A 13,036-nucleotide genomic window follows, 5' to 3' on the forward strand; every position below is an offset into this window, starting at 1 on the left:
TCGGGCTTCACAACAGCAGCCCCCACGCTTACGGCGTGTTGGACAACACGAGCATCCCACCTCAGCTGGGGAAGCTCTGGCCCTCAGGAGCCCGGCTGCCCTGGAGTGGGGCTGGAGCTCCCCGCGGGCTCCTCACACACCCCTGCTACCGCCTGCTCCCCTTTCAGCTGCCACAGCCTGGCCCAGGAAGTCAGTTTCGCTCACACAGGCGAAGAAGACAGGAGCTGAGGCCCTCATTGTGGCCCGGCCCTCATGCAGCCTGACGCCCTGCACTGTGCAGCTCTTCTGGAATTTGGTGGCCTTCCAGCAGCAGAAGCAACAAACCACAATCAGCTTTTGAGGAGTCTTTTTTATTAAGATAAATCCAGCAAAATTCCTAACAGTGGGTACATACAACCGACCTGCCCTTTGAAAAGAAATGTTTGCATTTCATTTAAAAACAGGATCACACTTTTATTTTTTCATTTTCTTTTTTTTCAAAACTGACAAAATAAAATTACATTTGGGAAAACAACAGATTTCCAGCTCTTAGGTTTTTCATGAAAATAGCTCACCTTCTTTATAAAAGCAACCCACAGAACCACTGGAATGTTTTAACACGGTTATTTGTTTTGAGACCTCCCCACTTTAAGAAACCATACAACACATACAAGGGTAAAATTAAAATCTGAAGTCTGTAAGCATGACTTACACAAAGAGGGACACACTGACAGAAGTCGAAAGCTACCACCACTTATTCTTTCCATGTACCATACAAACTATTACAATCACAAAATTTAAAAACAATGATTTTTTTTTTCCTTTTTCCTGTTTTGTTTTGTTTTGTCAGGGATTTGTAATTCCCAAGTAACCGAGATGAAGATGTTCCATAATTAAATTCATGCTAAAAAAACCTGCATTTATAAAATAGTTGATAAAAATATTCCTCTCTGTTAACAATACAGCATGGAGGTACGGATACCAAATGATGGAGATATAGGGCAGGGTTAACATTACTCGGACTTGGCTTCCTTATCATCAGATGCTTCCGCAGCTGGTGCCTATAAAAGTGTTTGGGAAGAACAGAAATATTATTTGGGATGGCAATTGGGTTCCACTTGAACAAGCACCAAAGAGAGACTGACTGGTTGGTTTAGCACAGCCACGGACAACGCTTTGTGCAGACAGACACGAAGGCTCAGCTACCACAGAAAACACCAACACAACATGACGGCGGGTGGTCCTTCAAAAACAGGAACCACAGACGGGTATGAACTGGTGATGGGGCCCATTTGGGAATGTGAAGTGCCCCCAAAGAGGCTCAGTGTGTAGAACCAATTTTAGACCAGGTTCTGTTGTATGCTAGGGAAAGTTCAAGTCCTCATCTCTGTAAGACACAGGGAAGTGTCACAATTACACGTAAAACCCTGATTGTTGTCTATGTCCAGACTCCAGGGACACTGGTGCCCACCCCTTTCCTCAAACAGTGCCTGCTATTTGAAGTCAACACATTGAAATTGCAAAGCTCCTGTGAAAGATCCTGTCAACTACCTGAGCCCCATACTAGTTTTTCACAAAGAAGCTCCTGAATTAGCTTTAAAGATGAAAGAATGAACGACCCATTAACTGGATAAGGACACCCAACACATGAAAAGAGATCACTGTAAATCAAAAGCAAGGAGAACACAACCTGGCTGAAGCTTGTAGCTACCTCTAGCAATGGCAGCTCTTAGGAAAGGAGCTGACTCAGTAAGAACCTGGGAGAGAGAGGCTTGCAGATCAAGAGACAAGACCCAAGTTTATTTTGCAGATCTCTTGTAGAATTCTTCTGAGGCAATGAATTGTCTTAAAGAATTGTGTAAAACTCAAAACCAGATTTCTGGCACAGCACCAACCCGTGCTGAGCACCAGAGGCAATCCAGCATCCGGCGAGGATATGCAAAGTCAGCTCAGGACTGCACAGACATCTTACTGAGCTTTGCTGTTCCCCAAATATTCTGTGCTGCTCTTGTGCCAGCCCTGAGGACACCAAGAAGGCACAGACCACCTATGGAAGGGCTTTAACACAAGGCAGGGATGAGGCTGAATGTGACTGCCATTCCTTCAGGCTCTACCTGGGAGCTGCCCTCTGCAGACACCGCAGCAGCTCGGGCCCTATGGATGGCAGTGAACCACATCACCTTCGGACAAGGAGGCCCAACCGTTACCTCCTGCAGACCCATTACCAATACACCTCTGTTTATTCCCATGTTTACTGTAGCTAAAGTACCTCATTAGTTTTGGTATCTCCGTTTTCAGAGTGGTTTTCTTCTTTAGCATCCTCTTGTTTAGTTTCATCTTTTCCTTTGGCTCCTTTCTTCCCTTTTGTTGCTGCCTTTTTGTCCTCCTTTTTATCATTTGCTGCCTTTTCTTTCTGTTAAAAAAGGAGAAGGTGATACAGTAAATGCTGATTTCCACCTCGTCCATCTGCATATTCATATTCTCAACTCTAAAACCCTCTGTGTGGCCTGCTTCTACACACCAAACTTCCTACTGACAAAGATGAGATGAAAGTTTCTAAGGAGAAGTGCTTTCCTTCTGTTCTGTCCTGAATGCACTACTGGGAAGTGCATAATATAAAAGCAGCCATGGCTGAGGTTAAAAGAATTCCTATTTTAAATAGGCATTCAATTAAATTAGCTAAAAAATGTTGGAGTTGAACTGGCCTGTATTTCTGCTGGGCTGCTGAAAGGCATACCACAGAACAAAAAGAACATGTACCACTAGTGGAAATACCAGAATACTTCAGATGTGCCATTAATGCCTATTTAGAAAACTGTAACAAAGCTGTAGTTAAAGGACTTTCCCCCCTTGCCTGCCAGAAATATTCCTTACTATAATAAACCATTTGTGTGATAGACAAGTTGGGGGCTCAACAGCATCACTTCAACAACGACAAGAACTTTGTATGTATTATTTAAGCACAGTTTCTTACATGTGGATCAGGTTATATTAAAACAAAACTTGATCCTACAACTACTGGTAATGACAGTTTTATATGGCTGTATATGGATCCTGACCCCAACTCAGTAACAAGCATTAGTTTCACTTCCCAGGACTTGCCTCTTGCTGCTAGTGAGAAACTGCACTAAGCAAACTAGCTCAGGTTCTCGTTTGATTAACTGAGTTCCAACACAGGAATCATAAATATCTGCAAAATTACTACCCATAGGTAAGATAAACAGGTAATTTTTAAATATATCTATCTACCCCAGAAGACACAGTTGTCTCAGTGACCAGAAAGTTACAAAAAGTGTGTTTTCTGACCTCAGCATCTCACTTTCAGTCTACAAAATCAATTCACATTAAAATGAGCTGCTTGCTACGGGTAAGCTCAGGCACAGAGTATAAGGGGCAAAGACACGTGATTCTTCAATCACTAAAAGTTTACCTAAATTAACACCAACTCACATAATAATGCAGTGAGCTCAAGACAGGAGGTTAGTAGCAGCACTCAAATGGGAGAGGGTCTCTTTCTGTCTTCCTCCTCCCAGACTGACCTTGCTGAGGGATTTCAGCCCACCTGGGGAACAACTACAGTATGGTGGTAGGAGCCCCCTTCTCCTGGTCTGTGCCTGCTCTTACAAGATTCCTCTCTGAGGCTTGACTTATTAGCAATATGTAGTCAGGAAGAGGAGGAAAGAGAAGAGTATACCTCTGCTCACTCTTTTTCCCCTCCATTGGATGAACAGTCCTCTGACTGTCAAGAGAGGCAGAATAAAGATAAATACCACAGTAACATCAGCACCCAGGTATTCTGGTAGTTTGGCACTAAGATTTCCAAATGCAATACTGTTACAGTACTGGTTTGCTCTCTGTCCTTTGAACAGACCACATCAGACCTTTGGAGTACACCTAAGCAGTCCCCTGTGAGGGGTTCCTGCAGCAGCATCAGTGTGCTCCAGACTCACCAGCACAGGCTTGTTAGTCACTTGCTCTCCCAATGTCAGCCATAAAGAATTTTTAAAGACTTGGAGTTGTTTGAAGAAGGATAGCTTTTCCCTTACCCCATTAAAAAAGACAACAAAGCATTAACGGAGCTAAAACTGTCATTCCCACTCTTTGCTGGCAAGGCACCTCTTCAGAGAGAATCCAAGGAAACTAGCTTCCGTGGCTAGACTAACTAAAAAGAAAGTGTCTCACAGCACACAGATATGAGTGAGGATCCAGGATCTCTGCTCTGTTCTGCAAGATCCATGGCTTCTGGGGACAAGCTAGTGGTTGTTCCATAATGGATCACACCCCACTTCCACAACTGAGTGAGTCCAGGGAAAAAAATCCCCAAGGAGACAATGTATTTTTCAATTTCCATGCTGCTTCTTCTGTGCTCTCAGCTAGTTCTGTAATACCATTATACTAATTTTCCTGAATAATTTTTATGTATAGATGGCAACACCAATTCAGTTATACGATCGTATCTTTTAGAAAGTGGGAAAACTCTTTTCCCAATTCTATGGTTTTCAGTATAGCTAAGTTAAAAAGGTGAAATCTGTTCTGACACACAGTCACAAAAAAAAACCCCTCATTCAAGGAACCTGAAGGTTGTAAAGTTTAGTATTTGGGGGAAACGAGAATTCAATGTGCCTGGACATTCTTACGATGTCCTACTTTGCACAGCTAAAAATGCAGCTCAAATATCCTGGCTTCAGACCAGCACCTTAGAAACAAGAGGATCAATACTTTCCAAGTCCAACTGGGGGTCAACATGTGGGGCAACGACCACAAGACTACTCCCAGCAGAACTGAACTGCACCTGACCCCAGAGGGAGACCGCACCACACGGCTTGCACAGCAAGGGACCAGACAAGTTTTGACAGTTACTTACAGTCCTTAACTTTTGAATGATTCTTTTCACAACTTTTAAGATTCAGTTAACACAGGTTTGTGGTTTTTTTTTTTTAATATAAACCTGAGATATTTCTATAAACTTAGAAAAGTAAATTTGAAAAGAAGAAAATCCCAACAATGTGCATCTCATGCAACTGCACTGGCTGCTGCATAGGGCATCACCAGAGGCTGCACCCAGGGCTTCAGAGCTCCGGGACAGCTCTCTGACACTTTGCCTGGAAAAGCAACCACCAGCAGTAGGCTCCCCTCTTCCCAGGGGAGCAGCCACTAAAGTGAGAGTCAAGGCAGAGCTTGCCACAGGATTGCAGAGCAGCAGGGCTCTGAGGCTGCCCAGATGCTCCACAGTGGCCTCTAGGAATCTGTCTGCACGACCAAGATGCAGACGAGAGAAACCTGCACTGCACCCCACTGCAACTACAGAGCTGCCCTGGGGTCCCCAAAACGACACGAGGGGTTCTCCTTCTTCTCCATTCCTCATGACATCTCTGCTGCTCCATACAGCAGGACTTGCAGTCAGAATAGCTTGCATCATCTTGAAGTCTGCTGTGGCACATACCACTGCAAGGCCTCTGACACGCACAGAAAAGAGCTGGTTCTCAGCTCAGCATCCCCTTCTGTGACTAAATAATCTGTCACATCTGCACTTTACCTGTATGACTATCCAAAAACCAAAAAGTATCATGGAAACAGGTTAAAAAGAACAGTAAAGTTTGAGGAGTTTGGGTTTTGTTTGGTTTGGTTTGGGTTGTTTTCCAGCTGCAAAATCCTAACACAATCTGAATATTTTTACAGATAGATCCAAAACCAGCATTGCAAACTGTGACCACTGGGGAAGTTTGTGACAGGAACAGGATGTAAAGAAATACCTCAAGGACTGTAGAACTGTCCCCTTTTAAATTTCAAACTGTTGCTCCAATGGAAAAAGGAGCTTTCAATAGTTTATTTTTAAACTATGCTGTCAGATATGCTGATATTTTTTATATTCCCCAAAATATCCAGCTTAAGGAAACGGGTATGTAGGATTTTATCTGCAATGATTAAAATGTGATCAAGTGATAACTAACTGAAAAGAGTGCCTTTGAATGAAAACACAGTAAGAAGCCATAATTAAAAGCATGATTTTCAATGCCTTCTCTAATTGAGTCTCTGATCTCTATTCAAAGCATCGTTTTTCCAACAATGCATGATATGAAACTTCAGAATGACTTTGCAAGGCAAGCAGTAAAGCCTCACCACAACTGATTCTTCATCTGCTCAGTTTACCACATTCCTTCACCAGGAACTGAGTAAAATTATCTTTGCATCTTTCACATTCTTTTAACTCATGTAATTCAATCTTAAATCTTCATACAGAAAATTACAAAAAGCCACAATGTTTGGTTATGGATATGGTTTGCCCCTCCCATCAATACCTTGAGAAAAAGAAAAGGTGTAACTTTGGTTTGACAGATCTCAAACACTTACCTTAGGTGCTGCCTTTTTGGGCTTTGGCTCCGGTTTAGGCGGAGCAGGTTTCTGTACAAAACACACATAAGAAGCAGAGTGAGTGCTACCAATGCTTTAGCAACTTGTTGGTAACTTTTGGAAACTATGCAAACAAAAAAACCCCAGCTTAGAGCTGTTTGATTAATTCTGTAGCATAAAGGAATAAATGGCAGAGACTGATCAGTACGTTTTATTACCCAAACCCACATTTCGTCCTGTATGGTACGGTGGTTATGGCACAGATGCAGATGTAATAAGTGGATCATTACTGTGTCTGGATGTTACCAACCGCTGTGAAGGCAAGTGTGGGGCAAAAATGAAAGGTTGGCCACTTGGACATGACTCTGTTTACCAACACACATCTTAGCTTTCAATAAAATGAAGTACTTTTTTAGAGGTCAACTGTTATCCACTTGGCATTTCCAAGACGCCTTATAAAAGGGTTGGGTGCACCAGGTGTCTGCGGGACAGGAAGTCAAGAGCCTGCCTAAGGCTGTGACTTTGGGCTGGACCCTACGGCATGGTACATGTTTACACCCTCTAGGTCTCAGTTTACCCAACAGCTGGGTCCACAAAATCAATAGGCAAATTACAAGTGTAAAGAGAGAGCAGGTAATTTACAGAGCTATGAGCAGGTATTTGTATGGAGAAGACCTACAGAGAATCAGTGTCTTGAAATCAGTCCTCCTTGACCCTGGATACTCGTGTCCAGACTGAATGCTAACTAGCACAGATATTGTATCTCATGTGAAATGCCTAAAAGCCTGCCTGTAATAGGCTGTACAGACTGGAAACATAGAATAGGGTTTGCCTTTAAAGTAATACAATTCTCTAACTGTGCCTTTCACAATACCGGTGGAAAACAGTCAATTAGTTTCTCTGTAACTGTCCCCTAGCCCTTAGCATCCCATATGATATAGTATGAAAAGAGTAAATCAAGATACTTACAGCGGATAGTCTAGCTGACCTTCTCTTTGGCTGTGTAAAGAAAGACGTGTCACTAAAATTCAGAGGGCGTATACAGCAGCGCTTGCTCAGAACTACAACCCAGAATAACAGGGCACATCCACTACATCAGGAAGACCCTCACAAATTTGAAGGTTTATGGAATTTATAGGCATGATAGTGACAAGCTTCTAAAAGTGTAGCTTTGTTCCAACAGTTCTCACTCCATGCCACTCATTGAGGTGGTGAGTGATAAAAGCTTCTTCCAGGAACTGTTGCTAGTAAGGCTCTGCCACCGTAAGGAAAAAGGGGACACGTTCCCATTGGAACTGACGGCCTCTGTCCTCAAACCTGGGGTTTGTAATCAGGGCAACCAGAGCCCACCTCAGGTGAGGGGAAATGGGATGGGCCTCGGGTAAGCCTGAGCCCACACCCAGCCCCACAGACCCTGTGTGAGCTGTGGGGGCCTTGTAATGCACACAGAGCAACACAGAAGTTCTTAGAGGATCAGGGACAGGCACCAAAGAAGCAGCTCCTACCTCCTCCTTTGCCTCGCCTTCAGCTGGAGCCTACAAGGAAAGCGAGAGACCGAGGTGAGAAAGCGGCGGTTCCCCGACACCATCCCGAGCCCTGAGGGGAGCCCGGGGAGGCGGGAAAACCGCTGGCGCCTCACGGACTATAACTCCCACAGTGCCTCGCGGCCGCCGAGCGACGTCACCGCGCCGAGGCGTCCTCGCGTTTAAAAAGTTCCCGCCAAAGTACTTGCCACAACAAGGTCGTCGCTGGCCCCGCGCAAGGACAATGCCGGACACCCGCTCCCGCCGCGCCCCTGCTCGCCCGCGGGGCTTCCGCTCGGCCCCGCCGCTCCCGGCTCCGGGGACCGCGGGGCTGGGGGCGGCGGGGCCGAGTCGAAGCCTCGCGGGTGGGCCCGTGGGTCCCGACGAGTGAGGGTCGCCAAACCGAGTAGGGGGCGACCGCGTCGCCGCCTCCCCCTTCTCCTCGAGGCGCCGTGAGCGCGGCCTCGCCGGGCCTCGAGAGCCTCGTGGGAAACGGGGAGGCGCCCCCCACGGGACTCGGTGGCCGCGGGCGAACGGTGGGTCGGGGCTGTGGGAGGCTGAGGAGAGGGGGAAGGGGGAGGGTGGTGGTGGGGTGGGGGATGGAAGCCGGTGGGGCCCGCCGAGCTAAAGTTACTAATTATGGTGGTGAATCCCTTCCCCGCTTTCCTTCAAGGACAGTTTCAAATTCTGCGCCGCCTAATGGCTCCAAATTACCATTGCACAACCATCTGGTATGACAAGAAGTGGGAGAGGAGGAAAAAAAAAAAAAAAAAAGGAGAACAAAGGCAAACGCAGGAGAAAGAGGCACCGTTCGGACCCAAATCCTGCCGGGGAAGGGCCTGATCCGCCTTAAAATGCTCCCGGAGGTGGCCGGGAGGGCTGGGGCCGCTCGGGCGCGGGGTTTTGGGAGCGGCAGAGCCCTCCGTGCCCAGCGCTGCCTGGCTGTGTTCTCCATAGGGGCAGCAGCAGCACTATGGCTGTTTGTAATCCAGCATGGAGACACTGCTCAGCCTTCTCCTTGCAAACAAAACAGCCCAAAGTGAACTCACAGGCTCCCCTGCCCGCGCCGAGCAGCCCCCGACACACGCCCTAAGCCCTTTCCCTCCGGTCCCAGCTCCGCTTTAGGACATACACGAAAAATTAAAAATGCAAAAAAAAAAAAAAAAAAAACCCCAAACCACCCCAAAAAAACTCCACATCCACACACACGCGCGCGCGCAAACATTCACAGACAATCCTGCAAACGCCGCTTTGATCTCTCCCCGTCTTTCCCCACCTGTCTCCCCCTTGGGTTGGTTTTTTTTTTTCCTACTTACCTTTCTTTTGGGCATAGTTGCACCTTAAATAGTTGATTGCAAAATATACAGATAGAGCTAGATGTGAAAAAATAAATGTAACCACCAAAAAAAACTGTTTCAACCGTTCTGCGAAAATTGCCAAAAAAAAAAAAAAGGCGAGGGAAAAAAAAAAAAAAGAAATACGTATAAAGAGACCAAGAGTTAATTGCAGCAGAAACTGAACAAAAAAAAATCCCCCCCTCTTTATTGCAAACAGTAAAATACACCAACACGCAACCAAACTGCATGAATGGGGAGCGCGAGATGGGCCCAGCCGCCGAGTGACGGCCGCGCCGGCCAATGGGAGCGCGGGCAGCGGCGCGGGGGGCGGGGCGCGGGCGGGGCGCGGCGCGGCGGCCGCAGCGCGAGAGACGCGGGCGGGCGGAGGGACGGCGGCTCCTTACGCCGTCTGCGCAGCGGCGCCGGCCTAAAGCCCGCGCTGAATACGGCGCTGCCGCCGCCGCGGCCGCTGCGGGGAGGGCGCCGGAGGCAGCCCGGGAGCGGCCCTACCTCCCCCCCGGGCCCCGCCGACTTTGCCGGTGCCTCCGCGCACGGCCGCCTCCTTGCCCCGGCGGCCGCAGATCTCAGCGCGCCGTTCCCCTCCCCCGCCTCCTTCTCCGCATTCCCCCCAGAGGCCGCTAAAGAAACTTCCCCGAAAGTTACCACAGGCCGCAGGATGACAACATGGCGGCCTCGGCGGCGGCTCCGCGCCTCCCGCCGCGCGGGGCTGCGGGGGGCCGCCATGGCGCGGGGCGCAGCGGCCCGGCAGCCGAGGGCGGGCGGTGGCGGAGGCCGGGGGCCGCGTTGGGGGCTGGGCCGGAGCGGCCGCGGCATCTCGCTTTCGCGGTACCTGTTGGAAAGGGCCGCCAGCCGCCCCCTCCTCCCTTCCCGGGCTACCGGGGGCCGCGGCCTTTGTCCGCCCCGGCCTTGTGGAGTGACCGTGGGGTGGAAGTGCCCCGGCGGGTGGGCAGCTGTAGGGCTGGGATATTCGGGACCAGTTTTGGCTCTTAAGTTGCCTTTTGGTCAGTTACACCTCAGCTGAAGCCTGTGAGATCTTTCCCAGAATAGGGCCTAGTGTGTGAGATAGGCCCTAAGGTGAAGTCTCAGACTTGTGCGTGGATGAAGGCAAATTCCTTGTTTCCATTGTAACTAACTGCAATTTCTGCCTGGGCTTCCCCATCTGTCCTGTGTACTTCCTTTGGAGAAAGCACCGGGCACGTAGCACCTTTAGGACCAGGGCATTTGGTAACTAAGACTGAAGAGCAGGAGCTGCTGCTCTGGGGTGTGACTATGTGCCTAAGGCTACTCTGATCTCTTTCTAAAAACCTCCAATAAAGGAGATTCTGCAATGTTCCTAGACTGATGGTTTCTGCACTCAACTGTCCTTAAACCCACAACATTTTCCCCAGTGACTAAACCACACTTCAGTTGTGACTTTTTTTGCCCAGCACCCAGCAGATCTAAAGAACAATTAATAAGCATCAATTTAACATGTTAGATATTGTATAATTTCACATGATACTATAATAGTCTCCCTTAAACTTATTTTTCTAGAGTAAACAAACTCTCTTAGGTCTCACAATCTCCTATAAACCTTTTTTGCAAAGCCTGTCTCATTCTTGAGATGCTCCAGACTTTTGAACTTGGCATTCTTCCTTTCCCCTATACCCAATAATCAGGTTAATCAGAGCCCCTATCTCATCGAGGCATTTGCTGACTTTGCAATAGCATCACCATGTTGGTTCAGATTCTTTTTCTGATCCCCTGTAATCCCCTTTCGGTGCTGCTCTCTCTGAACAGCTGTTCCCCCTGTTCTTGACAAAGTTGTGGTTTATTTGACCTTATTCTCAAAGTGATTATCTGTCAATAGTTTATTACCTTCCCAGACTGCGGAGGTACGCTGAGCAGTTTTCCCTCCGCAGATGCACCTTTCTTCCCCTCGCTCCAGCCAATGTTGAACTATCAAATGCTGGGGTTTTTCTTGTTGATGGACACCAGTTATTCCCAAATGTCTATGACTGCCTCCTGAGCAGTGGGGAGGGCATCTCCACTGTCAACCTCAGTCATCACATCACCAAAATACAATTTAGTCTCTTCTTTCCTGGTGCTATCTGTTGCTGTCATCTTCCTAAAAGGGTTGTGTTTAGGAACTGGTGACAATTCATTTCATTTGAAGGCACAGGGGCGTTTTATTTGGGCCTTTATTTGTTCTCCTTTTCTGTTGGTAACAACATTTCCTTTCAGTTTTCTCCTGCTGTCAATGTGTCTAAATAGAACATGTTTCTGTATAAATGAATTTCTCTTTCATTACCTGTTAATCATGCCACCTTCAAGTTCTCCTGTATTAATCAAGATTTGAAATAGTGTTTCCAATAGTTTTCTCCATCTTCTGAACTAAAAATTGTCTGAAGCACATTTTAGGAGCTCTTGGTCTTCTTGCGAGAGTCTGATAGCAAAAGTTTTCCATTGCCAAGAAGGTTTGTGCTTCAGTTGCCTTGACAGATTTTGCCTGTCTCCCTGCAGTTGTTTCATTCTTTCTGTACCCTCTAAGAAGTCGCTGCATGTTTCTGGAAGAGGAATGGGAACTTGTTGAAGAGTTTGTCCACGTCTTCTCCCGAACAACTTGTGACACAAGCAATTTGGTTGAGAGCTTGGGTCAGAACATGCACTGCAAATGAAGCACAGCTTTAAAATTCACTGCTAATTTTTTGCTGTGCCTTCTTTTTCACCTTCGTATTTTCTCACTCGTTTGGACTGTTCCAAAAATGTTCATTAAACCACAAACCGATCTAAACATTCACCTCCCTGTGAATGGACAGGATGAACTGCTGCGAGACACCGCTGAATGTAACCGTGGCTGTTACTGTGCAGACCTATAGAAAATTACAGGCCTGACTGAGCCCGTGGTTATGCTGAACGCCCTTCCTTCAGGCCAAGTGGAAAGAGCAATTACATATTCCTTTATGCAATAAGAACTGGAAAGAATAGGAAATTACCTCTGAAATCACCAGGGAGGTGGCCACACCTGCTTGAATTTTCTTCTAAATCCCCAAAGTGGCTGTGTGTTTATCTGTGACCACAGCCAAGCACTCCTTATTCAGTAGAAAAAGACCTACACCTGAATTTATGACATCATATCACTGGACTGTGTCAAGAGTAAACCAAAGCAACAAACCAGAAATTAATCTTCTTTTTTTTGTGCTGCTGTTTCCGTGGGAAAACTTCTCTAAATGTAGGTATTGGAACCAGGTTATTGATTCCCCAGGGAAAAACAACCAGTCTACAAACAGAAACACGTGATGATGTCAAAACAAAACAACACAGCACTCTGACAGGTCAGTCTCAACGGCCCTTGCTCAAGTTACACAGCAATGCTCAAAGAGAAATTTTTGGAAAACTGGGGAATTGCAGACAACCTAAGTGCAAGAAAACAGTTTCAGGTTGAAACTATCACAACTCACTTCAGGTTTTGCCCCTTAATCACAAATCAGGTTTCTGTGATATGATCCTGGCGTTTGAAGTGTCTGTTGGCCTTGTTTTGTGTGACTGTTGGGATGAGCACGTTATCCATCTATGGAAGATGTTTGTTCTTGGTTAATTTTATAGTTTGTCCTAGGTAATTTTGTGGTTTGTCCTGAGTAAATATTGATTTATGTGTCAAATTCAGGACTGGCTTTAGTGCTTATTAAGCTGGGAACATGAGAGTGTAACTGGGTTGGTTGGTTTAGGATTCTCATTGGGCCTGTTTATTCATCTTCAGTAAAACCTTTGGCTTAGCCACAGCTTCCTACCTAGTCCCTGACAGTAAAGAGGATGACTGCAAGCACCAAAGCAAACACAGACTTT

At 46.8% G+C, this 13,036-nt stretch overlaps 1 protein-coding gene across 1 annotated transcript; it reads right to left on the bottom strand.

Moving 5' to 3' along the window:
• Positions 1 to 334: 334 nt before the first annotated feature.
• On the bottom strand, positions 335 to 9,436 carry HMGN5 (high mobility group nucleosome binding domain 5). Its single transcript, XM_062007058.1, has 6 exons — positions 9,170 to 9,436; positions 7,836 to 7,865; positions 7,300 to 7,329; positions 6,331 to 6,381; positions 2,249 to 2,392; positions 335 to 1,040 (listed from the first exon to the last, which is right to left on the bottom strand). Exons 1-6 carry the CDS (start codon positions 9,182 to 9,184, stop codon positions 993 to 995), a joined length of 318 nt encoding a protein of 105 aa, XP_061863042.1. The 5' UTR covers positions 9,185 to 9,436; the 3' UTR covers positions 335 to 992.
• Positions 9,437 to 13,036: the final 3,600 nt, after the last annotated feature.

Source organism: Colius striatus, chromosome 13, assembly GCF_028858725.1.
Source record: "Colius striatus isolate bColStr4 chromosome 13, bColStr4.1.hap1, whole genome shotgun sequence".
In the NCBI taxonomy this organism is placed as follows: domain Eukaryota; kingdom Metazoa; phylum Chordata; class Aves; order Coliiformes; family Coliidae; genus Colius; species Colius striatus.